Raw genomic sequence first — 27,702 nt, 5'->3', positions numbered from 1 at the left:
ACAAGATTAAATTCAACAATGTGCACAGCACTTCACTTATAATGGGGGGAAAAAAATCAAATGCACATCTACAAAATGGGGCATAACTGACTAGGCGAAAGTACAGCTGAAAAGGATCTGGGGGTTATAGTGGATCACAAATTGAATACGAGTGAACGTGATGCAGCTGCAAAAAAGGCAAATATTCTGGGATGTAGTAACAGCAGTGTTGCATGTAAGACATGGGAGGTAATTGTCCCACTTTACTTGGCACCGGGGGGCCCTGAGTGGTAGTACAGTGTCCAGTTTTGGACACCACACTATAAGAAAGATGTGAACAAACTAGAGAGAGAGAGAGAGTCTAGAGGAAAGCAACAAAAATAAGAGGTTTAGAAAACATAAAACCTAAAAGGAGAAGTTGAAATAACTGGGTACATTTATTCTAGAGAAGAGAAGGCTGAGAGGGATCTGGTAAGTATTTAAATATCATAGAAGCATAAAAACCTAGGACTGGAAAGGATCTAAAGAAGTTATCAAGCCCAGCTCTCTGTGCCGAGGCAGGACAAAGCAGTCAGGCATTCCAAACACTATCAGAACGTGCTTCTTGTCAAATATCTTCTCAGAGGCACAGCATATATTAAAAAGATAACATAACAAATGATCCTTTTGTGATGCTGTTTACATCAGAGTCCTGGGCACATTAAAAAGGGAACAGAACTTAAGAAAACCAATGGGCAAATTAAACTTTTAAAAATATATTTTTTTTAAAGTGGGTCAGTGAGCCAACCACTCCACAGGTTGCTTCAGTCAAACGTAAGGCATAAATAAGCCGTTAGCAAGCAGCCACTCACTATTTGCAGCGCATGCGGTCAGCCATTTGATTAAAGTCACAGTGGCCTAACAACTGAGAACTATGGAAGAGTATTTTGTAGGAAAAACACGGAATATGAAAAAAACCCTCAGGACAGTGAGCTCATTTTCAAATCCCTGCTCTGAACAATCTTAAGAAAGCCTATTCAGAGTGACATACATGAGGTCTGCAAGACGGAAGGCTGAGCAGAGAAGAAATCCAACTAACAACATCAAAGAGAACATTATAGTATCTTAAAACAAGTCACCTGTTTGAGGCCATAAAGCATTGACTGCAACTTCTCCTCTAAATTCTTCTGCCATCCCCAACACGCACATGGACATGCCATATTTAGAAATGGTATAAGCTAAGACAAAGTAAGAATTTTATTTAGTAAGGTACAAATATGATGTCTGAAATTTTAAGATTCACTGATTTAATTCTTTACTCCTTGATGTAGTGTAATTTATTAAAAAGAAGTTCCTTAGAGTGGAACAATCTACATAAAGTAAGAACTGGGAGGAGAATGGGTCTGCATTGAACTTTTTATTAACTAAATGTTTTGAACATAGAATCACAGAAGATTAGGGTTGGAAGAGACCTCAGCAGGTCATCTATCCAATGCCCTGCTCAAAGCAGGACTAACCCCAACTAAATCATCCCAGCCAGGGATTTGTCAAGCTGGGCCTTAAAAACCTCTAAGGATGGAGATTCCACCACCTCCCTAGGTAACCCATTCCAGTGCTTCACCACCCTCCTAGTGAAATAATGTTTCCTAATATCCAACCTAGACCTCCCTCACTGCAACCCGAGACCATTGCTCCTTGTTCTGTCAAGATTAACTTCTTTATTATTGTTTCACTTGCATTAAAATGGCAACTACAAAAACTTTTAACAGACAAAAAAGGTGATCTAGTTTCACTGTAGGTTTGAAAAATTAAGTTTTTACCATCCTTTGGCACAAAATGCTTTGAAGAGCACAGAGACAGCAGAATTGTCATCAAGCTGTTCCGTACACATAGGGTCTATGACCTGCTTCTGGCCCACAATACCAGAAAATTGTATTTCATTATTCTTATAAAAGAATGACAAATCAGGGGTAGTTTTGTCTGATTTTCAGGTAAGGAAATGAAGACAACTATTAGTGTACCATGGTGTTTCATGGAATTGTCAATAGTATTCCTTATATGGGAAAGGACTGGCAGGACCATGGAGATCAAATTACCCTCTTACCCCTGAAACAGTCATGAGGCATGTCTTCTAGTCTTCCCCAGCAACAACTGGTACAGTACAGGCTGTGGTAAAGTAAGGGCTTCAGTAACCAGGCCTATCACTCTTGTGCCTTTCATAACTACTCATTCATTTTTAAAACATTTTAAAAATAAGTAAATATAACACCACCTACCACAATGATTTTTGAACCATATGGGATTCAGGTTAATTGGTGGGCTAATGTTAAGGATATGAGCAATGTTACTCTTTCTTAAGTAAGGAAGGCATATTTTAGACCTGAAAATGAAACAAAAATTAGACATGTTAGTAGTTGTCAGGTGCGTCTCTTTTAAGTAAAAGTTTTATAATTCTGGCAAATGCCACTATGTTTTAAAGATGCCAGTGGACATACTTTGAGATCTTTTATTTTAAAAGATGCTGTAATCTACTCATTACTTTGATCTCATTACTTTGCACCTGTCCTCATATCCATATTCTGCTTAATCTAAACAGAGAACCAATATAATAATATCATCTTATCTGAATGAAAAGTCCTTCCTAATATTTATGCATTCACATTGGGCCAGATTTTCCAAAACAACTTAAAACCTACAAATGGAATCAGATTTTCAGAAGTGCTCAGCACTCAGCAGCTCTAATTGTGACACTTTAGCTAGACTTTTTCAGACTGTTAAACCATTTCTCCAATGTATTAAGCAGAGAGATTTTTCTTCCACATTAGCCATGTACGTCATCCTTTAAGTATTTTCCCTTTCACAAAAACATACTATAGGGAAAATCCCATTCTCCATTAAAAGGAAAACTTCACCCATTTTCTTCAGTTCAAAAGCCCAAAGACTTTACAGCGTACATGGCACTTGTCACAAGACGCAAACTGTATTTTATAAAAGCTGGTCAATATAATTGCCATTTCTAAACCTAGTGCTGCAAATGGATATCTGCTGGAAAGTGATGTAATTTACGATAGTTAGTAGCGAGAAACTGATGTAAGCTTTTAGACCCCAATCCCACAACTGACTACATGCAGTTATGTGCAATCAATTGCAGGGGTGCAGCTTCAGACTGTCAGCTCTTTGGGAGCAGAGACGGTCATTTACTGCAAGTCTGAACAGTGCACAGCACAATGGGGCCTGAACCTGATTAAGATCTCTAGGTTATGCCACAATAAAGTATTAAAATAGTAAGTAGGATTTAACAAATTTCCAGTCTACTTTAATAACTGATTCATAGTCAACCAGAACTCAAATATTTAAACAAAATGTTTAATTTTTAATGTTATCAGACATTAAATTACTTCTCATCTGACGAAAAATGTTTGCATTGAATTCCACAGGCTACAGCCATGACTATGAAATCTGCTGCTTCTTTTGGTCCAACGAGCCCAAGTCCATTCACCTTCTGGGCACTTTGTAAGGCCCAGCTGTGCACTCCATTCTCTCTCTCAGTGGGAGGGTTGGGCAAGGATGGTTTTGGTTGAGATGGAGCGTGCCTTTCAAAGCAATTTTTTTGACGCTGTATAACTCAAGTTAATGTTTAATTTTCTGCAAGTGTATGAACCAAGAACACGTTGACAAGAATATGTATAAAATAGAAAATTTAAAAACCACACACAACCATGCTACTAATCTTAATAAATGCAATATCCTGCATGTGGAATTTACCACAAATCTCATTAAAGAACTGACTTTTCACACATTTATTAATAGAACCTGGCTACATAAGCAGCACGGGAAGAAGAAAAAAGGGGATGAAGTGTGTGGATAGGTTATGCATTAGGTCTTCTGAACTGATTGTTACTACCACTGTAACTAAGACCATTCCCTGGTGTAGGAGAGAGAGAGAGCCTGGAGCAGTGGGCCTGGTGTAAGATCTAAGGCCTGAACCATCAAAGTTAGGTCATGTCATGAACCAAAGTCAGGCCATATATTAAAGCTGATGCTTACAAGTTTACTGTCTGATACCTGACCTTGACAAAGGTATTGCTAGGACACAGGCACTCCTAAGAAGAGAGAGAGGTGTGTCTGTGTGCCAGCCAAAGATTAGCCCAGATACAGCCTGACCTAACACCAGATGAGAGGGTTGACAGCAGAAACACCTGGAGCAAGATACTGGGGAGGTAACAAGCAACGGTCGTGAAACATGTACGGTGGCATGTAAGTTGTTCGTCTCAGTCTATAAATGTCGGGATACATCACCGTAACCATTTGTGAGGCTGAGGGGACAGCAGAAATTCCTCCTGCTGATTGAGCTGCTCCTTGCCACTGGGCACTCGTGTGTTAGTGTACCTAACTTTGCCTTGAGGGCAATAAACCTGGCCGAGTGCCTTTGTCACTGAACCATGCCTGTGATCTTTCTTTCTGGGTAGTACTATCGAGGTCTGCTGAACCAACTATCTGCATGGCTGGGACAGCATTACGGAGAGAGCATACACGCACACTAACTGACAACACTTGTTTGTTTTTTTCCTTTGGGTGTCATTTATCTTTCATATTTTTCAATGTTTAACAACACAAAACTAAAGCTATTTTCCCCTTTTAATGCACTGTAGAAATCAAAGGAGAGAGAGCGATCCCTGTAAAAAAATAGCAATATCAGCACTCCTTACAGATATTAATCAGAGTTAATGTCACCACCGAGGAAATGTGGTTGCCATTATTGAGAAAAATAATACTGTAATATTGAAAATGAGAAGAGTACTTATTCAGAGATGTGGCAACAGCCGTCCATAGGGTGCTTTTCAATAGTTTCTTGAAACATTTTCCTGCCTGTTATTCTAAAAGATGATTTTCCCTAATGAACTGTGGCACTTTACCCATAGGTAAGTAAAACGTTCCAGGACTATGTGAGGAAAAAACCAAAACCACCACCTTTAGTATAACAAACAGAAGTTTTTGTTGTTTATCATTTTTAAACTACACATCTACCCCGATATAACGCTGTCCTCGGGAGCCAAAAAAATCTTACCACGTTATACATGAAATTGTGTTATATCGAACTTGCTTTGATCCACTGGAGTGTGCAGCCCCTGGAGCGCTGCATTACCGCGTTATATCTGAATTTGTGTTATATCGGGGTAGAGGTGTACTTTTAGAGCAACGCCCTTTCCCCCCCACACACACACAGTTTTTATACTATTTTTAAAAGATCAGAATAATTTCAAATATACTTTTCACTATGTTAGGTTCATTACTCAGACAATAAAAACAAATTCATCTTTATAATGTTGCACTACAGATGTTGCTCTAAGAATAGAATTCAAAAGATCAAAGAGCTCCTTGATCACCACAAACATTAATTGAATGAAAGCCTCAAAATTAAGGTTTCCATTTTAACTCTCAACAATTTAAAAAAAACAAAAACACTAAGTGTTTAGAAAATATAAGATTTCATTTTAGTGTATTACCAATTTGGAAAGATGAACAAAATATAAAAAGAGCCATACAATTGTGGAGTCAACTCTCAGTGATATTTGATGAAGTAATGAAACCAATATTGTTATGATGGAATGGTAGACCATATTTTCTTTCACTGAAAATGGACTTCCTTCTTAATGATTCTGATTTGTTTACTGTAAATCATCTGACAGGCCTTTTTTCCTTCATAGGGCTGAAAAGGAACACTGGTAAGAAGGCAATTTACAATTAAGATACACCCATCACAAAAAGATACAAAGTGAGTTAACATTTATAATGATTTCAATTACAACAAGAAAGCAGGAAAGTTTCATCAAATCCTGGGTCTTATGATCTGAAGTTCATTTGCCAGAACTGCATTAACTTAGCCTGCATTAACTTGTTTCCTGTATAGAGAGCCTGAATACTTTTGTGTCACAAAGTCACCGGTCACCAGCATTCAAGATCAAACATTAAGGACCAGATCCACAAAGGTATTTATGCTCCTTACTTCCATTGCTTTCAAAGTACGTTAGGGACCTAAATATCTTTGTAGATCTGGGCCCTAGATCTTGCTGCAAACCTAGGGGAAAACCTTTCCAATGACACATGGCACATCCTTTAGTCTTTCAACCCATAATAGAGTTGCAAGAGTTAATCTTCAACCATTCATTCATAATCTCCCAATTATTTATTCATGTATGTACGTGTGTGTACACACACGCCTTGTACCTTAAACTTTCACCTCAAATTAAAAAGTTAGCGTAATAAGAATGCATGAAGTGATATTGTTAAGGAGGTTGAAAATGTAATTAAATCTACTGATGTATTTAAACAATTTACAGAGTAGCAGCCGTGTTAGTCTGTATCCGCAAAAAGAACAGGAGTACTTGTGGCACCTTAGAGACTACCAAATTTATTTCAGCATGAGCTTTAATTATCACTTCAAAAGTTTTTTTTCTCCTGCTGATGATAGCTCATCTCAATTGATTGGCCTGTTCCAGTTGGTATGCATACTTCCACCTTTTCATGTTCTCTGTATGTATAAATATCTCCTGTCTGTGTGTTCCATTCTATGCATCCGAAGAAGTGAGCTGCAGCTCACGAAAGCTCATGCTAAAGTAAATTTGGTAGTCTCTAAGGTGCCACAAGTACTCCTGTTCTTTAAACAATTTAGTTTCCCAGATACAGTACTTACGCAAGATAGGTTCCTCTTGTGTTAGCACTCATCATAAGATCCACTTTCTTTGTAGGAGTTTCCAAGGTGCCAGTCAAGGAGATAGCACTCGCATTGTTCACCAAAATGTCTATTCCTGGATTTAAAATAATTAATTTTGCATTAATATTTTAAACTCCACCATGTAAAACAAAAAGCAGGGAAAAAACAAAGTGTACTATTCAATTTTTTCAAGCTAACCTTTTGACTATTTTGACTGAAAATTTAGAAGGCTTTTCATTAACACACACACACACCCCACCCTCATGATCACTAATTTTACCTCCAAATTTCTGTACAGCTTTCTCCACTGCGTCAGCGATTTGCTGTTCTTCCCTCACATTAACGATGCATGGTAAAGCCTTTCCTCCAGCAGCTTCAACTGCACAGTGAAAAAAATATATTTTTTTTTCATTTTGAACTTGCTCTTACACTGAGCAACCAACATGGGGTAAAATATTCTCAGAGTTGGTGATGATTATCAACAGACTTCAAAAACATATGATGCAATCTTTACAAGTATTGAGCACCATCAACTTCCACTGGCTTCAATGGGAGTCAAAGCTGCTCAGCACCTCACAGGAATGAGTTAATAACTGTGGCAAGCCAGAAAATTTAAGAGCTGCAAAGGATCACAAGCCCACACAGTGGCATTAGAGGTCAGAACACACAGACACATTCATTCTTAAGAGAACACTAACTTTCCTATATAGCAATATCTTCTACTGTTTGACGATGAAAGGTAAAGGGGAATCTGCAACCATGCATTCCTCACCGAGACTTCCTTAGAGAAAGGGGGAATATTTCAAGTTATTGGGGGAAAAAGCTAAAAGTTAAAGTATGGCCTGTTCTTCAGTCACTATAAATTTATAGTGCTCCAAATGTACCTTTAAGAAAATAAAATTTGTTTTAGAATAACCAACGGCATACTGCTTAAACTGACTGGAAAGGGGCCAGTCACAAGTCCAGGAGTAAATATTGCTCATCCTGAGCTTCATGCCAGGATAATTTGTGGATATAGAGGGAGGAATTCTATACAGTGGTGAGCTGGAGCTGGTTCCCACAGGTTCCCAAGAACCGGTTGCTAAAATTAGACCTCCGTGGAGAACCGGTAGTTAAAGGGCCAGGGGGTGGGCAAAGAACTCCGGTCCGCGGGCCGGACTATCCTGTTGCTGCCAGGATTCCCAGCTGGGGAAGTTGAAGCTCCCCCGGCTCTTCCCCCGCTTCCCCCCAGCTGCAGCGTCGCCAGCCGCCGGCACCACCTGGGCAGCTCAGCTGAGCTCTGGAGTCTTTTTGAGAGGCCCGGCAAGGTGTGCGGGGGGGTCCTGCTGCAAGCTCCAGGGCTGGCCAGAGGGGAGGGGAGAGGGCAAGTGGGGCAATTGGCCCAGGCCCTGCAGGGGGCCCTGGCCCAACGAGGATGTCTCCCCGGGCCCTCCTCTGCTTCCCCCACCCCGAAGAGCCGCAGCATGGCCAGCAGCTGGGCAGCTCAGCTGAGGTCTGGGCTACCGGCAAGGTAAGGGGGCTGCAAGCTCCAGGGCCTTGAGGGGGGCAAGTGGGGCAATTTGCCCCAGGCCCCTGGCCCCACGAGGATGTCGCCCCCCAGCCCCCCCCTGCAGAGCAGCAGCATGGCCAGCAGCTGGGCAGCTCAGCTGAGCTCCTGAGTCGTCCTGCTGCTTTGAGCTGCCGGCAAGGTATGATGGGAGGGGGCTGCAAGCTCTAGGGTTGCCGGGGGGGGGCAAGTGGGGCAATTTGCCCTAGGCCCTGCAGGGGCCCCTGGCCCCACGAGTATGTCTCCCTCCGCACCGGCCCCTACCCTGCTCCCCCCCTTAAATCAGAACTTTTTATAGGGAACCGGTTGTTAAGATTTTGGCAGCTCATCACTGATTCTACACCTCGGAGCCAGGAAAAATGAGAAGGAAGTGTTTCTCTGGCAAGCGGATTTATTTATTTAAAGAACAGAGTAAGCCCTAGTGAGCAGAGGTCTCACTAGGCCACAGGGTATTTTGAGGGGACAGGGGGAATGGACGGAGAATCTATTTTGTCTGTGTCCTGTCCAGATGTGTTTTGTGAGAGGCATGATGGGGCACCGCATATGCAAAGTTGGGGGGTGGGAGAGGAGGAAGGCTGGTAACAAGTTAAAAGCAGGAAGCGGTGAATAAAACCAGTGAGAGGTGGCTCATAAGCCTACCAAACCTGCATGGAATTACATGGCTCCTGACCTCAGAACTATTCCCCTGACAAATTTTGAAGACCTGCTGCAAACCACAGAAGTACTAGAGCACTTTAAAATGGTCTGAAGAATGTTTATAATTAAAAATGCTAGGCAACCTAAATAAGGATTGCTGCTGCTCGCTCTATCATACTGCTTCTCCCAAATAAATTATGGAGACCACAGCATACCGCTATTAAAAAATGTACAGGAGTAATTTAACTCATGCTCTTCCTTTTATGAAAATGCTTGAAAGAAATAACCAAACTAGATACTGTTTTAGGGCTAGATCCTACAAATGTATGTGCGTAGGCATAGGGGTGCACCTGGGTTGACTGTTCTAATGCTGTAAATTTGAACATGTTATTTTGACAACAAATAGTAGCTTGGCTTAAAGTAAGGAAACAACTGTAGTGGCGCTTTTTCTTTAAAATAAAATACTTTTAACGTGTTTGTTAGGTGCGGTGCATGTTAAATTAATGGTTCGATATTTTTAATTGTAAAAAATTTAGAATTAAAGAAACTCAAGTCATAACTAACCAACTATTGTTTCATTACAACAATCAAATTCTAGGACTTTTTTTTTAAATTGGAATATTTAATATAATATAATAATATAACACTTTAATTCTTTGAATACTATTTAATAAACACTGAAAAGAAACTTTAAAATGAATAGTATGTGCCAACATCGTAAGCTATCATGTATACAAATGCAAACACACACTTTACACAGATACACAGTCTCCATCACCATAGTTTGCCTTGACAACACCCCTGTAAGACAGAGCAAGTATTATCCCTAGTTTACGTATGGGCAACCGGGGCTGAGAGAGACTAAATGATTTGCCCAAGGTCACACAGTCTATAGTGCCACGAAATGAACTTGGGTCTCCAGAATCCCAGTCAAACATCTTAACAAGACCATCCTCTCTCTCTTTAAAACTTACTCTCTTCTGCAGCAGTGTAGATCGTTCCTGGGAGAGTGCGATGAGGCTCGCCTGTCTTAGCAGCTATCACAATGTTTGCACCGTCCTTTGCAGCCTTCAAAGCAATTGCTTTCCCAATGCCCCGGCTTGCACCCGTGATGAAGAGAGTACATCCTGCTAATTTCCTAGAAACCGGGGGGGACATGACAAGGGTTCATTTATTCCAGTGTGAAAACAATAAATTAAGTGACTTCTAAGTTATCTTTAAGGGCAAAAATAATGACAATTAGTGCTAAAACTTGTGACTGTTTCTTATATATAAGTATTAATGTAGGTATACTAGAAACTTATTAAGCTGCAATACAACATTATATGACAAAGTCAGTGCAGGTGGGTAACTTAATATGTTTATAGATAGTAGGGCCAAAAAGACCACTTGGGCCACACAAATGGATCATCTCTGTTTTGCAAGAATACTCAATACACCATTTCAAACAATAACTTTTATAAGTGCTGCAGTCCGATAACAGAGTAAGAGTGCAGTGTCTGAAGTGTAATCTCAACAATATCTCAAACTTCCTCTGTATAGCATAATCCACTTACACAGCTTGCCAAGTGTGTTATAAATTACAGAATTCTAAACACAAAAATAGCAGGGTTCTAACTTAAACATGATCTGATGTTTCAGTTCATAATCACAACACGAACATACTATGCCAGGGGCTGCAGGGAAGTGTAGGAACCAAAAATAAGTGTTCTGATTTTCAGAGTTGGTGAGCTCCTATTGATGTCAAGTTTAAAAATTATGGCCTTTATACTCTCCCTGTACCTTGGTTTAAGCTAACTTTAAAATGATTGCAGTAAAACTAGCTTATCTTTGTAAACATATTACAGGCTGAGGTCAAAATCTGGTACAAGTACAAAGTATTACTGAATTTAAAAAAAAAATTGTAAAAAGTATTTGACAATACTTTTTCTCTTAAGTGATAGGTTTTCTAAATAATGGGAAGTGTATTTTCTTCTGCATAAAATCTGTAACTGTCAATTATTTTGTGAAAAACCAAAGATCTAAATTTTCAAATGTGCACAAATCCACGCAAGAGCAATCCCAATTTCCATACACACACACAGTGCTGTGCACACATGCACTTCAGCATACATCCTGTTGAAAATCCGGGCCAGTCTTTATTCATAACTTTTCTCTGAGTCTCAGCTAGCTCTCTGCAAACTCTGAGCATGCTCCTATTCCCAATGCACTCAAAAGAGAAAATTCTCTGGCCTTGAAAGGGCAAGATTGGAACCCAGTCCCCTGTTCCAGCAACTGGATCCACTAGCACAAATATGTATATGTATATGTATATGTATAACCCCTGCAGAGTTCCACTGAAGTCAACAGAGCCCTGGTCTAGCAGATCCCACTGCAAGATTGAGGTCAACTGGTGAATTTACAGCTATAAGATCAAGAGAACGCAAATAAAGCTCAAAAGTTACTTGACTAGATTCTTGTTAGGGGGTTGGTGTAACTAACTGAAATTTACTAACCAACACTGTTGATAATAAAGAGGAGCACAAAGACTCAAAATTCACTTCTTCTTGGCTCCACAGAGCCAGCACACCCAATAAAAGGAAAAAGCAGTAGTTGTCCCTAAATTCAACTTCATGTGTTTATATCTTCTGATCCACATTTTAGAGTAGAGCTACACTACGTAATTTGGATTAATCATTTTCATTGCAAAATCTTCTAGTCTTAAATATATTGCTCAGCAAGTCATACAAAACTCTCCATAGCTCTCTCATTGCCCATATCTCTGCATTCAATTCCTCCCACCACCGCCCTCACGCCCTTTGCCCTGCTGAAACTTCTCTCCTGGCAGCTCTCTTTGATCCCATCTGCAGTTACAAAATCAGGATCCCAGTTACAACATGGATGTTATAACATAGTTTTGTAATTTGGTTTGTTCTACACAAAGAAAACCAACTTATTAAGGGGAAAATGGCCATTATGGAAAAGAAAAAATGATCCTTTTAGATCTATAATATAGAAAACACAGGATACATTTTTATTATATAAAGGTTGTATGTGGGGTTGTTAGCACTGCCCATGATTAAGGATACCTGACACATCCCATTATAACATCTTGTTTTCAGTTGCTTACAACTTTGCCAAACTTTAACTGTTTGGGCAAAAAATGTCCATGCTAGGTTTCTACCTCAGGCTGCTTTTTGGAAAATTTCAGACAAAATGGTTTAGCAGTTTCTGAAAACAAGACTATGGAAAAGTGCAGTTTTTTGCTCATATTAAAACAATTCTGGCATCCTTTTATTTGAAGGGCTCTAGCTCTCCCAGACTTTGGAGCATAGCCTTGAAAACTCATGGGGACAAGGGGAGCATCACTATCAGTGAACGCTCACATACCTCTCTTCTTTTTCAATAAGCCTTTTTGGGGTTAACCAGTCACTAAGACACTTACTTGTATGTTATACCCCTTTCTCCCTCCCTCCATCTTTTACATCTATTTAGATTGTAAAGTCTTCAAGGCAGGGACTGTCAACTACTCTATATTTGTACCGCGCCTGGCATAACAGGATCCCATTCATGGTTGGTCCTTAGGCAATACAGTAATAAATATGATTAATAATGAATCAATTAAACCCAGCTAGCCCACTCTGCATTGCTATTCTGTCCAATTGCGCATGAGGGAGCCTATATATTGCAAGTCCTTTGGGGCAGTTACTTAGTACTCTCACACCGCTTTGTGAATAATCAGGTAAACTACTGTGAGAAATAAGGAACACTCCGTTACATTAACTCTACTAAAAAAAAAAATGTAACACCCTCAAGAATATTTTACGTAACTGGTTGCTTTGTCCAGAATGCACAATTATAGCGCCCACAAAGTTCGAAATACCCCATAAGGGAGATGATCGCATTTCACAGCACCATGCACCATAGACACCTGCACCCTGGCTCACAGCTTGAGACACGAGTGCAGGGCAGCGGGGGGGGGGCATCAGTTGAAATGGGGAGGGGTCCCCAATGCTTAAAGTGGAAGGGGGGGGTCAAAAAGGGTCAGAAACTGAGCAAAAAAAAAAGGAAAGTGGGCAAGGGTCACTGAGCTTTACTCTCCCCTCTTACCAAAGCTGCTGCTTCCCTATTACGATGGACACCCCCCCCCGCACACACACACACACACACAACCATGTTAAGCACCATGGGGGGGGAGCATATGACAGGTGCAGACAGACTGGAGGCGGGGGGCAGACAGACGAGCACAAGGCGGCAGGGATGGACGTGGCGTGGGACAGAGGTGGGAATGGCACAGACACGGGGGGGGGGGCTGGGGATGGACACCTGGCTGACAGAGAAGGGCAAGCAGGCGGGACGGGTGCACGCAGACGGGGGGGGGGGGGCACGCAGACGGGGACACGCGCAGGGACAGCGAGGTGCCGCTTACCCGGTGTTGGGCAGCATGGCCGAGAGCCGCGTGCGCCGGGAGGAGGCCGAGCCCCCGGACGGCGAGAGGGACAGCGGCGCGGGGGGCGGGGTGGTGGAAGGGGAGCCCCAAGGCCGGCGCGCGACGCGTGTCTCGCAGGCTCGGGCCTGGCGCGCCGGATTCCAACGGCCGAGCGGCACTGGGGGAAAGGGCATAACAATGGGGGCGACACGTCACCGCTAGCCCCGCCCCTGCCACCGCCCACCGCCCGCCTCCTGGTTACCTGGCTCCACCCCCATGGCAACCAGCGGCCGGGGCACTATTCTCGCAGCGACGTGTCCTCGCCGGACTCCGCCCCCGTGATGGGCGGGGCCGACAGGAGGAGCGGGAGGGGTGGGGCGAAACCTCAGGGGCTCACCGGAAACGAGGCTAGAGGGCGGGGCCGGGCGCGCGGGGGGGGGAAGAGCAGGGGGCGGTAACGGAGGGGCAGCAGCGGGGAGAGCAGTGGGCGGTGTCTGGTAGCAGGGGGAGTGCGAGGAGTAGTGGGGGGTGTCTGGGAGGAGCAGGAGGCAGTGGAGGGTATCTGGGAGGATTGGGGGGTATCTGGGAGGAGCAGGGGAGTGGGGGGCAGAGGGGGGTATCTGGGAAGAGCAGGGGAAGTGGGGGGTATCTGGGAAGAGCAGGGGAAGTGGGGGGTATCTGGGAGGATTGGGGGGGGTATCTGGGAGGAGCAGGAGGCAGTGGGGGGTATCTGGGAGGAGCAGGAGGAATGGGGGGTATCTGGGAGGAGCAGGGGAAGTGGGGGGTATCTGGGAAGAGCAGGGGAAGTGGAGGGTATCTGGAAGGAGCAGGAGGCAGTGGGGGGTATCTGGGAGGAGCAGGAGGAATGGGGGGCAGAGGGGGGTATCTGGGAGGAGTGGCAGGAGCTGGGAGGGTGATTGGTGAGGTGAGTATTAGTTGTGTGTGTGACTAAAGAGTCAAGGGCCTGTGTAGATCAACAGAGAGGCAGGCTGGGGAGTCTTCACTTTTTGGTGCTGGAACTAGTCACTTCTTGCTTCTGAAGCAGGGGTGGGCAAACTTTTTGGCCTGAGGGCCACATTGGGGTTGCAAAACTGTATGGGGGGCTGGGTAGGGAAGGCTGTGCCTCCCCAAACAGCCTGGCCCCTGCCCCCTATCTGCCTCCCTCAGACCCCCTGACCCAACCAAACCCCCTACTCCTTGTCCCCTGACTGCCCCCTCCAGGGACCCCTGCCCCTAACTACTCCCTGGGGCCCCAACCCCTATCCAACCTCCCCTGCTACCTGTTCCCTAACTGCCCTGACCCTTATCCACACCTCCACCCCCTGACAGACCCCGTGGGACTCCCACACCTATCCAACCTCCCCTGCTCCTTGTCCCCAACTGCCCCCTCCTGGGACCCCCAGCCCCCAACCACCTCCAGGACCCCATCCAACCCCCCTGCTCACTGTCCCCTGACTGCACCTTTCAGGGACTCTGTGCCCCTAACTGCCCCTCTCAGGACCACACGCCTTATCCAAACCCCCCTGTCCCCTGACTGCCCCAACCCCTATCCACACCCTGGCCCCCTGACAGGCCCCTGGGACTCCCACGCTTATCCAGCCCCCTGCCATTTCCCATCCCCTAACCACCCCTCCCCCAGAACCTCCGCCCCATCCAACCACTCCCTGTCCCCTGACTGCTCCCCAGGACCCCCTGCCCCTTATCCAACTCCCTGGCCCCAGCCCCCTTACCATGCTGTTCAGAGCAGCAAGTCCTGCGTGGCTGTGGGGGAGGGGGGCAGCGGGGGCTACTCTCCCCGGCTGGGAGCTTAAGGGCCAGATGTGGCCTGCAGGCCGTAGTTTGCCCACCTCTGCACTAAAGTCATAGGGCACAGGGCTGACAGGAGTTGGGCATCTTCCATGACAGTCTGGTGTTTACCAGCCTTTTCACACTTATGCTTAGGGCTCTACCAAATTCAAGGCCGTGAAAAACGTGTCATGGACTGTGAAATCTGGTCTCTTTTGTATTTTTATCCTATTCTATACAGATTTCATGGGGGAGACCAGACCAGTGTTTCTCAAACTGGGGGTCCTGATCCATAAAGGGTTGGGGGGGTGTTACAAGGTGTAGAGGGTCAGGGTACTGCCACCCATACTTCTGCGCTGCCTTTACAGTTGGGCAGCTGGAGAGTGGCGGCTGCTAGCCGAGGGTCAAGCTCTGAAGGCATCAGTGCAGAAGTAAGGGTAGCAACAACATACCATGCCATCCTTACTTCTGCACCGCTGCTGGTGGTGGTGCTGTCTTCAGAGCTGGGCTCCTGGCCAGCAGCTGCTGCTCTCTGGCCGCCCAGCTCTGAAAGTAGCACTGCCACCACCAACAGTACTAAGTAAGGGTGGCGATACTGAGCTCTCCCCTTATAATAAGCTTGTGACCAGCCCATGACCCCCTTTTGGGTCAGGACCCCTACAGTTATAACACTGAAATTTCAGATTTAAATATCTAAAATAATGAATCCTAAGACTGTGAAATTGACCAAAATGGTAGGGTTCTATCTATGCTATATAACCTTTCAGGATCATTATGCATTCAGCCAGGTTTCAGGTATACTCCTGAAGCTTCCCGTGCTGACCACCAGGGGAACCTCTGTGTTACAGAGACACTGCGGGCAGATTATGTAATTTATTTTTCTGCCTTCTCTATTTCCCCTGGTGTCACTCTTCTACTATGTCAGTAGCATGCTCTACCAGCAAAGACAGTGACTGGGCAGGGAAAATTGTGGGGGAACAGAGGCTGAAAGAAGGACACAGAAAACAATGGGAGATGGACAGGAGATAGAATCAGCCTGCTTCCATTTTGCAGATAACTTAGCTTTTGCTTGTAAGCTTCCCTTGTTCTATTGTACTGAAATGATGACAGGGAATCCCTGCTGAGGACAGGTGTTACACTCCAGCATAACTATTTGGCTACATGGAGCCCTTGTGGATGTAAAGCTATTTTCCTCTGCCCTCCCCCCCATAGGCGCCGACTTATATGGGGCTCTGGGGCTTTAGCCCCATGAATAAATCCCAAGCAGGGGCTCTGCCCCACCAATGTTTTTTCTCCCCTGCTTGGAGCGCCCCCCCGCCGCTGCCGCCGCCGCCGCCAGGGCTGCCCAGAGCCCTTTAAATCCCAGCAGCGGCTGAGATTTAAAAGGCTCTGGGCTCCCCGCGGTTGCAGGCAGCCCAGAGCCCTTTAAATCCCAGCCGCCGCCGGGAATCAGAGGGCTCTGGGCTGCCTGCCGCAGCGGGACGCCCAGAGCCCTCTGATTCCCGGCGGCGGCTGGGATTTAAAAGGCTCGGGGCTTCCCGCGGTTGCAGGCAGCCCAGAGCCCTTTAAATCCCAGCAGCGGCTGAGATTTAAAAGGCTCTGGGCTCCCCGCGGTTGCAGGCAGCCCAGAGCCCTCTGATTCCCGGCGGCAGCTGGGATTTAAAAGGCTCTGGGCTTCCCGCGGTTGCAGGCAGCCCAGAGCCCTTTAAATCCCAGCAGCGGCTGAGATTTAAAAGGCTCTGGGCTCCCCGCGGTTGCAGGCAGCCCAGAGCCCTCTGATTCCCGGCGGCGGCTGGGATTTAAAAGGCTCTGGGCTGCCCGCAGCAGACAGCCCAGAGCCCTGATTCCCGGCCGCGGCTGGGATTTAAAGGGCTCTGGGCTGCCTGCAACCGCGGGGAGCGCAGAGCCTTTTAAATCCCAGCCGCGGCTGGGATTTAAAGGGCTCTGGGCTGCCTGCAAACGCGGGGAGCCCAGAGCCTTTTAAATCCCAGCCGCAGCCGGGAATCAGAGGGCTCTGGGCTTCCCGCTGCGGCGGGGAGCCCAGAGCCCTTTAAATCCCAGCCGCGGCCGGGAATCAGAGGGCTCTGGGCTGTCTGCTGCGGCGGGCAGCCCAGAGCCTTTTAAATCCCAGCCGCGGCCGGGAATCAGAGGGCTCTGGGCTGCCTGCAACCGCGGGGAGCACAGAGCTTTTAAAATCCCAGCCGCGGCCGGGAATCAGAGGGCTCTGGGCTCCCCGCCGCAGCAGGCAGCCCAGAGCCCTCTGATTCCCGGCCGCGGCCGGGATTTAAAGGGCTCTGGGCTGCCTGCAACCGCGGGGAGCGCAGAGCCTTTTAAATCCCAGCCGCAGCCGGGAATCAGAGGGCTCTGGGCTTCCCGCTGCGGCGGGGAGCCCAGAGCCCGTTAAATCGCCGGGAATCAGAGGGCTCTGGGCTGTCTGCGGCGGCGGGGCGCCCAGAGCCTTTTAACGCCCCGCCGCGGCCGGGAATCAGAGGGCTCTGGGCTGCCTGCAACCGCGGGGAGCACAGAGCTTTTAAAATCCCAGCCGCGGCCGGGAATCAGAGGGCTCTGGGCTCCCCGCCGCAGCAGGCAGCCCAGAGCCCTCTGATTCCCGGCCGCGGCTGGGATTTAAAGGGCTCTGGGCTGCCTGCAACCGCGGGGAGCACAGAGCCTTTTAAATCCGAGCCGCGTCCGGGAATCAGAGGGCTCTGGGCTCCCCGCCGCGGCGGGCAGCCCAGAGCCTTTTAAATCCCAGCCGCGGCCGGGAATCAGAGGGCTCTGGGCTGCCTGCTGCGGCGGGAAGCCCAGAGCCCTCTGATTCCGCCGCGGCTGGGATTTTAAAAGCTCTGTGCTCCCCGCGGGTGCAGGCAGCCCAGAGCCCTTTAAATCCCAGCCGCGGCTGAGATGTAAAGGGCTCTGGGCTCCCCGCCGCAGCGGGCAGCGCAGAGCCCTCTGATTCCCGGCTGCGGCTGGGATTTAAAAGGGTCTCAGCTCCCCCCGGTTGCAGGCAGCCCAGAGCCCTTTAAATCCCTGCCGCGGCTGAGTTTTAAGGCTGCGGGCTCCCCGCGGTTGCAGGCAGCCCAGAGCCCTTTAAATCCCAGCAGCGGCTGAGATTTAAGTTCTGGGCTCCCCGCCGCAGCGGGCAGCCCAGAGCCCTCTGATTCCCGGCCCGGCTGGGATTTAAAAGGCTCTGGGCTCCCTGCGGTTGCAGGCAGCCCAGAGTCCTCTGACTCCCAGCCGGGGCTGGGATTCAAAGGGCTCTGGGGTCCCCGCGGCTGCTAGCAGCCCAGAGCCCTTTGAATCCCAGCCTCTGTCCGCTGATTGCCCTCCCCAGACCCCTGCCCCAACTGCCCCCCAGAACCTCCACCCCCTATCTAAGCCCCACTGGTCCTTGTTCCCCAATTACCCCCTCCCGAGACCCCTGCCCCTAACTGCCCCTTGGGACCTCAGCCCCTATCTAAGCCTCCCTTCTCCTTGTCCCCAACTGCCCCCTCCTGAGACCCCACCCAACTTCCCCCCCCCAGGACCGCACCCCCTACCTGTCCCCTGATAAACCTCTTAGACTCCCATGCCTATCCAATTGCTGCCTGTCCCCTGACTGCCCCTTCGAACCTCTGCCCCATCCAACTCCCCTGCTCCTTGTCCCTTGACTGCCCCCCGGAACTCCCTACCTCTTCTCCAACCCCCAAACTGCTTACTGTGCCACTCAGACCAGCGTGTCTGGCTCCGTGCAGCTCCAGACAGTTGCTGCCATGCTCCCCCATGGAGCCCACAGCCCTCTCCCACCCCCAGCACCTGCCTTCCAGATTTGAACACCTCAAAATTCAGGAGTGCTCAAGCTCGGTTTGGGCAGCTTTTACTTCATTTCTCCCAAATCAGTTTCCCCTGCAAGGTGCCAACTGAAGGTGTTGGAGAACAGAGAGATCAGGTGGCCTCCTAATGCCTGGAAAAGAGACAAAGGCCGGAGGAGGGAGTGTCAGTGCCTGTGCGGACTTCTGGGAAGTGCACGGTGTGGAAGGGGATGCTGTGATGCTTTGGAACATCTCCATACAAAGCCAGTCAAACTCTGCAGTCAGATGTGACTCTCAGCCAGACAGTAAAACAGAAGGTTTATTAGATGACGGGAACACAGTTTAAACAGAGCTTGTTGGTACAGAAAACAGAACCCCTCTGTCAGGTCCATCTTGGGGGGTGGGGAGCCCAGAACCAACAAGGAGGCCACCTGATCTCTTTGTCCCCAACACCTTCAGTTGGCATCTTGCAGGCACCACCATTTTGGGCCCCACCAAAAATTATACAAACCTGCCGCCTATGCTCCCCCCAACCAGTCTTACTATGTCGGCACCTTGTCCCAAACTTGCTACACTTTGTTCTGTGCCCAGTGCTGCCTCCTCCCTGACGGCATGGTGCTTCAGTGATGACCACTACCAGATACGATTTTACTGTCACTTTTCAGAGCAGAACAAAGTCTTATGCTAATATAACTGAATTTTAGATAGCTGAAAATCTAGCTTGGCATAGTCGCCCTCATACTGAAATGCTGTATCTTGCCACAAATTCAGGTTGTGCCCCAAGGAAATACCTCACATTCCAGAAGACCTCTGCAAAAAATGTCTCTGGTGAATTTATTTTTTTTACAGTAAACATTATAGGTGGGGCTGGCAGCAGTATTACTTAAAGTTGCCTGATACATCCCATTATAAGACTTTATTTTTTTTAAGTAGCTTATAACTTTCCCAGACTTTAACTGTTTGGACTGATATTTTCCATGCCAGCTGTTTGCTTCAGACTGACTTTTTTGAAAATTTCAGCCCAAACGATTGTCATTTCTGAGACTGAGACTTGGGGAAAGAATACATTGTTCTGTCAATGTGAAAAATTTCTTGTGATATTTTTTTCAACAGTCTCTAGCGCCACCCTTTCTTTAAAACCGAGACTTGAAATTCAGCAGGGGGGCTTTTTATCAAGGATGTGCCTTTTGTCATCCTTGTAGAAAAACTGTTGAAATTTGGCCAAGTTATTAGCCTTTGAAAATTTGCAGTTTGCACATGCTCAATAGAAACTTCTTAGGTTTTAGCAATTAAATTCCAAATATTATTTCCACACTAGGCATGCTCCAAGCTGGGCCTGAGCAGGACTTTCGGTGCAGTTGCAGCTATGGGCTGCTGCAGGCTGGGAACCAGCCGGGCAATAGAACGGAGAGCAGGCAGCTGCCTTTTCCTGTAGTTTACCAATGTGATATATGCCATCATGTGCCAGCAATGCCCCTCTGCCATGTACATTGGTCACTATGCAAAAGAATAAATGGACACATCTGACATCAGGAATCGTAACATTCAAAAACCAGTAGAACACTTCAACCTCTCTGGTCACTCAGTACCAGACTTAAAGGTGGCAATTTTACAACAGAAAAGCTTCAAAAACATACTCCAACGAGAAACTGCTGAGCTTGAATTAATATGCAAACTAGGGTTTGAATAGAGACTGGGAGTGGCTGGGTCATTACACATATTGAATCTATTTCCCCATGTTAAGTATCCTCATACCTTCTTGTCAACTGTCTAAAATGGGCCATCTTGATTATCACTACAAAAGGTTTTTTTTTTCTCCTGCTGACAATAGCTCATCTTAATTAATTAGACTCTTACAGTTGGTATGGCTACTTCCACTTTTTCATGTTCTCTGTATGTATATATATCTTCTTACTATATGTTCCATTCTATGCATCTGATGAAGTGGGCTGTAGCCCATGAAAGCTTATGCTCAGTTAAATTTGTTAGTCTCTAAGGTGCCACAAGTACTCCTGTTCTTTTTGCGGATACAGACTAATGTGGCTGCTACTCTGAAAACTGTAGTTTCAATGACCATCATCCAAGGAAGAGGAGAGTGCCTGATCCGAATGCAGAGAGGATAAGAACCATACTGAATCAAAATCTGAGGATGGTGGGGCAGCTTTTTTATAGGACCATTAGTCATATTCTGGGGGTGGGAGATTGGATTGGAGGAGTAAAACATGTAATTGATATAGTAACTACCAACCTAAAACAAGTTAGAAAATAAATGCAGATAAATTATTTTTTTCTTTTTAAAATCTCACCTCTGTATAACAGCAAGGACACCTGGAAGCATCTTGTGTTGTGCAACTCGTGCCTACTCCCCTCTTAATATTGCCTCTAAACATAGTGTCTTATGACATTTTTTCATCCTAGCTATAGTACAATGGTTTCCAGCACTGGCCCATGGGACATGAGACATTTCATCTCTTAAACAGAACTTTGATTACATTTCATCTCAATTACTGCAGTCTCCCTGCATCTCACCTTTTGCTTCTACAGTTAATCCAAAATGTTTGTGGTTGGATCATCTTTCTTCTGCTACTCCTACCATATCTGCCCCCTTGTTGATCCTCTTTGTAACGGAATACTAAACTGTATTATACTGTTTGGCCACTAGGTGGCGATATGTATAAAATACCTTTATTTGTATATTTTCTTGTTTTTCTTTTAATAAATTCTTTCTGTAACGATTTGATTAAATCCCTTCTACTGTGGATACAGGGGGAGGGAGCTAAGAGACTCTCTCTCGGTGGTGAGACAGGCTTATCTCCGGGCAGAGAAGGGAGGGAGGAGAAGGGGAGGTTTCTCCCCCTGTGAGTTGATCTGTGTTTCCCCAGGGAACGTCTTTGGAAAGAGGAGGGGGAAAACAGGGGTGTCCCGGCCCATGTAAATTGACCGGGTGGTGGCAGCAAAAAGGAGACCTACCCTAGGATTTTAGGGTGGGGGGATACATGCTGGTCCTCAACTTGAAACCCCCCAGTTTCAAGTGAGGGTGAGACCATGACAACCTTATTTAAAGGAACCTCACTCATAGCTGTCAGAGCATTGAAAGATCTTATGGTATATATAAGCAAGTCCATATCAGGTACAGGAACATGATATTGTGTAAAGAGTAAACTACGAATAGAAACTGAAGGAACAAAGCTACAAAGGTTGCAGGATCTCATCAATATGCCACTCTTCAATGCACCCAGAGAACTTCAACTTTGACAAACCTTCAGAATGAACTGACTGGAAACAGTATTTGCAAGATCTTGCATTGCTACCAATCTCCACAAGGAAACTGATGATATACAGGTATCTTCATTAATTTATGCTACGGGGAAGCCAGCAGAACATATCTTTAAATCCTTTTACTTTACTGAAGACCATCACAAAGATGACTTTGAAAGTTCTGACTATGTGATGCATGCTTTATACCTCAGAGAAATGTGATTTATGAAAAAGCATATTTTCACCAGAGAATTCAAGAACCAGGGGAAAATTTTTAATGTTTTATAAGAGCTCTGCACACATTGGCTGGAAACTGATTTTTAAGAATGCAAAACATGAAAATATCAGAGAGGTTGGTTACTGGGTTAACACACACAAACTTTTCACAGTAGCTACAATTGAAAAGAGATTTAACTCTAGCTACAGCTAGACAGAGAGCAAAGCATTCTGAGCTGGTGAAATAGCAAAACCTAGAAGAACCCGACAAACTTGAAAAACCTGAAACTAGCTGAGAACTTTTAACACAAGTGTCTGTTTACAGTTTATCATAAAACCCTTCAGGTAAGGAGAGAGAGAAAGAGAACTCCCTGGTAAGAGGGACAAATTCCAGCCAACATGCACAAGATGTGGAAAAAGATCCCAAGAGATTATGCACGTCAGCCAGAAGCACATGGTGGTAATAACTGCATGAAATATGATTATTTTGTAGCTGTTAGCTATACCAAAGCAGTCAGGGAGTTGACTCATATTACAAACAATCAAGAGCCATTGTTTCTGGGATCTATCACTTGTGATAACATGGAGACTGCCTGGAGAGTGAAACTGAATATTGATGGCAAGACTATTGACTTCGATTTAGGAGCTTATGGCACAGTTCTCTCAAAAGGGAGTTACAATCACCTTCAACCCTTGCATTCAGAAGGGAGTTACAATCACCTTCAACCCCTCCCAGAGCTGAAGTTACCTCTGGCAGTTCTGAACTGTATGAGCCAGTTCACCACAGAAGCAACCTACATTCCGAATGCCTAGCTTTTGTCTTTGTATGTGATCAACGATAAACAGCTTTCTCAGCCACCGCGTGACAGCCACGATTGGCATAGTGAGAAGGATGAAAGAATTTGTGGAGAATTTTGGACTCTTGAAAAAACATCCAGTACAAATCTACAGTGTACAAACGATCTTAACCAGAGAGACCTTGGAAGAAAGAAACTAACCACAGATTTACGTGATTCAGAGGATATCATTACCTGGTCATAGGGGGCTATTTTTCCAGGTATATAGAAATAATGTACATGAAAGACATAATATTGCAGAAGGCTTTGGAGCAGAGCCTGGAGCTGGAGCCCAGAGCAGCTCCAGAGCAGTGGAGCTGCAGGTTTTTGCCTGGTGCTGGAGCAGAGCCGGAGCACAGCTCCAAAGCCCTGCATTGCAGGGTTATCAAGAAACTGAAGTTCACTTTTGTTCATTTTGATATTCCAGAACAACTAGCAATGGACAATGTACTACAATTCACTGCAGAAGAATTTAATTCTAAATGAAATATGATTGTGATCATATTATTACAGCCCACTTTATTCACAAGTGAATGGAGAGGCTGAGAGAGCTATATAGACAGCCAAGAAAATCTTGCATCAGGAAAATTCATTCCTTGCTCTTCTGAGTTACAGATCAACATCAGTAGCAGCTATTGGATATAAACCAGCACAACTCCTGATTGGAACAGAATCTGAATGGTCTTCCCAAGTTGGAACAGAAGCTCTATCTCCAAAGTGGCTAGACATGAAGAGAGTAGCCAAATTTTGTTAAAAAGGCTAAAAGAGCTTATTAACACTTTTACAACAGACGTCACTCAGTTAAAGAAATGCTGGGTCTATGACCTAGTGACTGTGTTCATGTCAAATTGGTTGGAGAAAAAAAGATGAACAACTCCAGCTGTGGTAAAGAAAAAGAATTCAGCACTGTGACCATATGTGATCAGCACTGACAGTGGAGGGTTCAGCAAAAAAACTATTGACAGCTACAGTTCCTCAGAAAGAACTATAAACAGAGAAACTTTACAGATAGCAGATGCAGAATAAGAAGACGACAACTCCAAATTGACCACATTCAGTCTTTGCAACTAATAGATAACCAGATGACTAAGCTGTTACACATTCAGGTAATGTAATTGGAAAACCAGTAGTATTCAGAGACACTTAACAGACTGATATGTACAGAACTTCAAAGACAGCAGGAGTGTAAGTGGCAAGAATGTAGAACTTAAAGGGGGAGATATAGTGGAATGCTAAACTGTATTGTACTGTTCAGCCACTAGGTGATGCTGTGTGTAAAACACCTTATTTAAATGAATCAAAGCCATACCTGACAGAGCAGTAAAGGATCCTCTGATGAACACATGGTATGTATACAGGGCCGCCCAGAGGATTCCGGGGGCCTGGGGTCTTCGGCGGCGGGGGGCCCTTCCGTTCCGGGACCCGCCACCGAAGTGCCCCGAAGACCCGCGGCGAGAGCCCCCCGCCGCCGAATTACCGCCGAAGCGGGACCCGCCGCCGAAGTGCGGTGGGGGGGTCCCCGCCGCGGGTCTTCGGGGCACTTCGGCAGCGGGTCCCGGAACGGAAGGGCCCCCCGCCGCCGAAGACCAGGCTGCGCTTCGGCGGCGGGTCCTGCTTCCCCCCCGCCCCGGCCCCAGCCTCTTACCCCCGGCTCCCTCCTCACCCGGAGTCTCAGCGCCTCGCCCGACAGCTGCGGCGTGCCTCCGGCGGGGCCTGAGCTCCGTCCCGCTCAGAGCTGCGTGGGGAGGGGGCGAGGCTGGGAGCTCCACGCCGAGCGGAGGGAGCAGAGCTCATCCCGGAGCTCGCAGCCCCGCCCCCTCACCACGGGGCTCAGGGGCTCCGCCGGAGACACGGCGCTTGATGCGCTGAGGCTCCAGGAGAGGGGCGGAGGTGGGAGCCTCCGCTGTTCTCTTGGGGGCCCCTGTTCCAGCAGCTGAGGTGTGAAAACCAAGGGAGGAGAAACTGGTTCTGTAATTGGCAAGCCATTCACAGTCTTTGTTTAGTCCTGAGCTGATGGTGTTAAATTTGCAGATGAACTGGAGCTCAGCAGTTTCTCTTTGAAGTCTGGTCCGTGGCCATCCTACAGCAAAAAAATTTAGGACCAGACTTCAAAGAGAAACTGCTGAGCTCCAGTTCATCTGCAAATTTAACACCATCAGCTCAGGACTAAACAAAGACTGTGAATGGCTTGCCAATTACAGAACCAGTTTCTCCTCCCTTGGTTTTCACACCTCAGCTGCTGGAACAGGGCCTCATCCTCCCTGATTGATCTAACCTCGTTATCTCTAGCTTGCTTCTTGCTTGCTTATATATACACCTGCCCCTGGAAATTTCCACTGCTTGCATCCGAAGAAGTGGGTATTCACCCACGAAAGCTCATGCTGCAAAATGTCTGTTAGTCTATAAGGTGCCACAGGATTCTTTGCTGCTTCTACAGAACCAGACTAACACGGCTACCCCTCTGATACTTGGTTTTATTGAACTAAATGTGAATGAAAATGAATAATAAAATTGGTATAGTAGTCCTTTTTATTTTGGTATTGAAGAGAACCAGACCCAGAACTCATCCCTGTGGGGCCTCACTTCATAATTACTCTCTGGGAATGGTACAGGTATGTGCGATTCAGGAAAGTTGCAGAAACTATCTGAAGCCTGCATCCCAAGCACAGGGACAAAATTTGTAGGGAAGGGTTGCAGACCAAGCTGGATGAGCAAGCCCTACAAGGAATGGAAGGTGGGAGGAGATCTGCAAGGAAAGCTACCTCTTGGAGGTCAGAAAGTGTAAAGTTGAACTGAGAGCTGCCAAAAGCCAAGTAGGGTTGGACCTTTCAAAGGGAATTAAAATCAGTAGTCAAAGGTTCTATAGCCATATAAATAAGAAGAAAACATGGAGAGAAGTGGGACCACTAAGCACTGAAGATGGGGTGGAGATTAAAGATTCTTCTTTGAGTGCTTGCTCATATCGATTCTAATTTAGGTGTGCACGCGCCATCGGAAGATTTTTACCCTAGCAACCAGGGGCGGCTCTAGGTATTTTGCCGCCCCAAGCATGGCAGGCAGGCTGCCTTCGGCGGCTTGCCTGCGGGAGGTCCCCGGTCCCGCAGATTCGGCGGCACGCCTGCGGGAGGTCCGCCGAAGCCACAGGACCAGCGGACCCTCCGCAGGCATGCCGCCCTCGCAGCGACCAGCAGCGCGCCCCCCGTGGCTTGCCGCCCCAGGCACACACTTGGCGTGCTGGTGCCTGGAGCCGCCCCTGCTAGCAACACTCGGTGGATTGGCTGAGGCGCCCCCTGGAGTGGCACCTTTATGACGCCAGATATATACCCCAGCCATTGTGTTGTAGTTTTCACAGACAACACAATAGCCATGTTTTATATCAACAAACAAGGGGGAGCGTGATTGTCCCCCCTCTGTCAGGAAGCCATTCGCCTGTGGGAATTTTGCATAGCCCACTCGACTGACCTGGTGACGTCATTTCTCCCAGGAGTCCAAAACACCTTGGCAGATCGTCTCAGCAGATCCTTTCTGGCTCACGATTGGTCAATTTGCCTGGACATTATCCATTCTGTTTTCTGGAAGTGGGGGTTTCCCCAGATAGACCTTTTCGCCTATCGCAAGAATTGGAAGTGCCAAGGTGTTCTGCTCTCTCCAGGGGCACTCCCCGGGTTCCGTACCGGATGCCTTCCTGATACCGTGGAAAGACCGCCTGTACTACACCTTTCCTCCATTCCCATTAGTCCACAAGGTCCCTGTGATGGGATGGGATGGGAGGAATCCCATGGAAAGCTACAATAATAAGGAAATGCAACATCATATATGGTATGGGAATGTTCAGGCTGTGTCAGAACTTGCTGTGAAGTTTTTACTGGTATATATTATTGGCCTTTTAAAATCAATTAATGTTTGTACAAGTGCATTGAATAGATAGTGCTACATGGAACTACTATCATAACAGCCTGAATGCCAGCAACAGTTCTAGTTAAGGTTAGTTCAGTTTCCATCCTAAAGCCATGTTTTCAGTCACTCATAATTTTCTGATACAGGCATATACCGGAATGAAACTTTACAGGACTCTCTTAAGGTGAACAATTTTTTGAAAGGCTAATACATTTTTGGGTGTGGGGAGTGGAAAAAGATATTTTCTGTCATAACAATTTTTTCAAATTTGTTTTTACCAGCTCTAGCATGAGGATAGAATGTTTAAAAATGGCAGGGAAAAAGCAAAGTGCTTTTCAGTAATGAAAAATATTCTCTGACTAGAGAAAGAACTTTATAATTCAGAATTCCGTGCGCCTGACCCTTGCTTGTTCTGTTGATGCCTCTTGGGATACTTGCTATTCCGCATTTTACTTACACAATACTAATCACGGCTGTCACCTGAGATGTAGCCAACTGTTGCTGAGAGAGAGAAAATAAGTGACCTTGGCAGCAGTCACTCCAGAGTAACGGAGAGTATAAATCCATCTAACACTGCTGAGTAGGATTGGTGCCATGGTTGGTCAACACTGGTGGAGCCGTGACTTTAGGATTTGAGGGTGCCATGGACAAACCACCAT

The 27,702-nt window shown here is 46.5% G+C and overlaps 1 protein-coding gene across 1 annotated transcript in view; it reads right to left on the bottom strand.

Moving 5' to 3' along the window:
• Positions 1 to 13,461, bottom strand: part of HSDL2 (hydroxysteroid dehydrogenase like 2) — a 31,273-nt gene extending 17,812 nt beyond the window's left edge. The window contains exons 1-6 of the mRNA XM_045022096.1: positions 13,264 to 13,461; positions 9,830 to 9,993; positions 6,954 to 7,052; positions 6,653 to 6,767; positions 2,235 to 2,338; positions 1,098 to 1,196 (exon numbers count right to left, since the gene is read on the bottom strand). Of these exons, the coding sequence (XP_044878031.1) occupies positions 1,098 to 1,196; positions 2,235 to 2,338; positions 6,653 to 6,767; positions 6,954 to 7,052; positions 9,830 to 9,993; positions 13,264 to 13,457 (775 nt within the window). The 5' untranslated portion in view covers positions 13,458 to 13,461. The remainder of the gene's footprint in view (positions 1 to 1,097; positions 1,197 to 2,234; positions 2,339 to 6,652; positions 6,768 to 6,953; positions 7,053 to 9,829; positions 9,994 to 13,263) is intronic.
• Positions 13,462 to 27,702: the final 14,241 nt, after the last annotated feature.

Source organism: Mauremys mutica, chromosome 6 (assembly GCF_020497125.1).
Source record: "Mauremys mutica isolate MM-2020 ecotype Southern chromosome 6, ASM2049712v1, whole genome shotgun sequence".
Taxonomy (NCBI): Eukaryota; Metazoa; Chordata; order Testudines; family Geoemydidae; genus Mauremys; species Mauremys mutica.
Note: the sequence above shows the minus strand (reverse complement) of the source record. Positions and strands in the feature narration are given on the sequence as shown.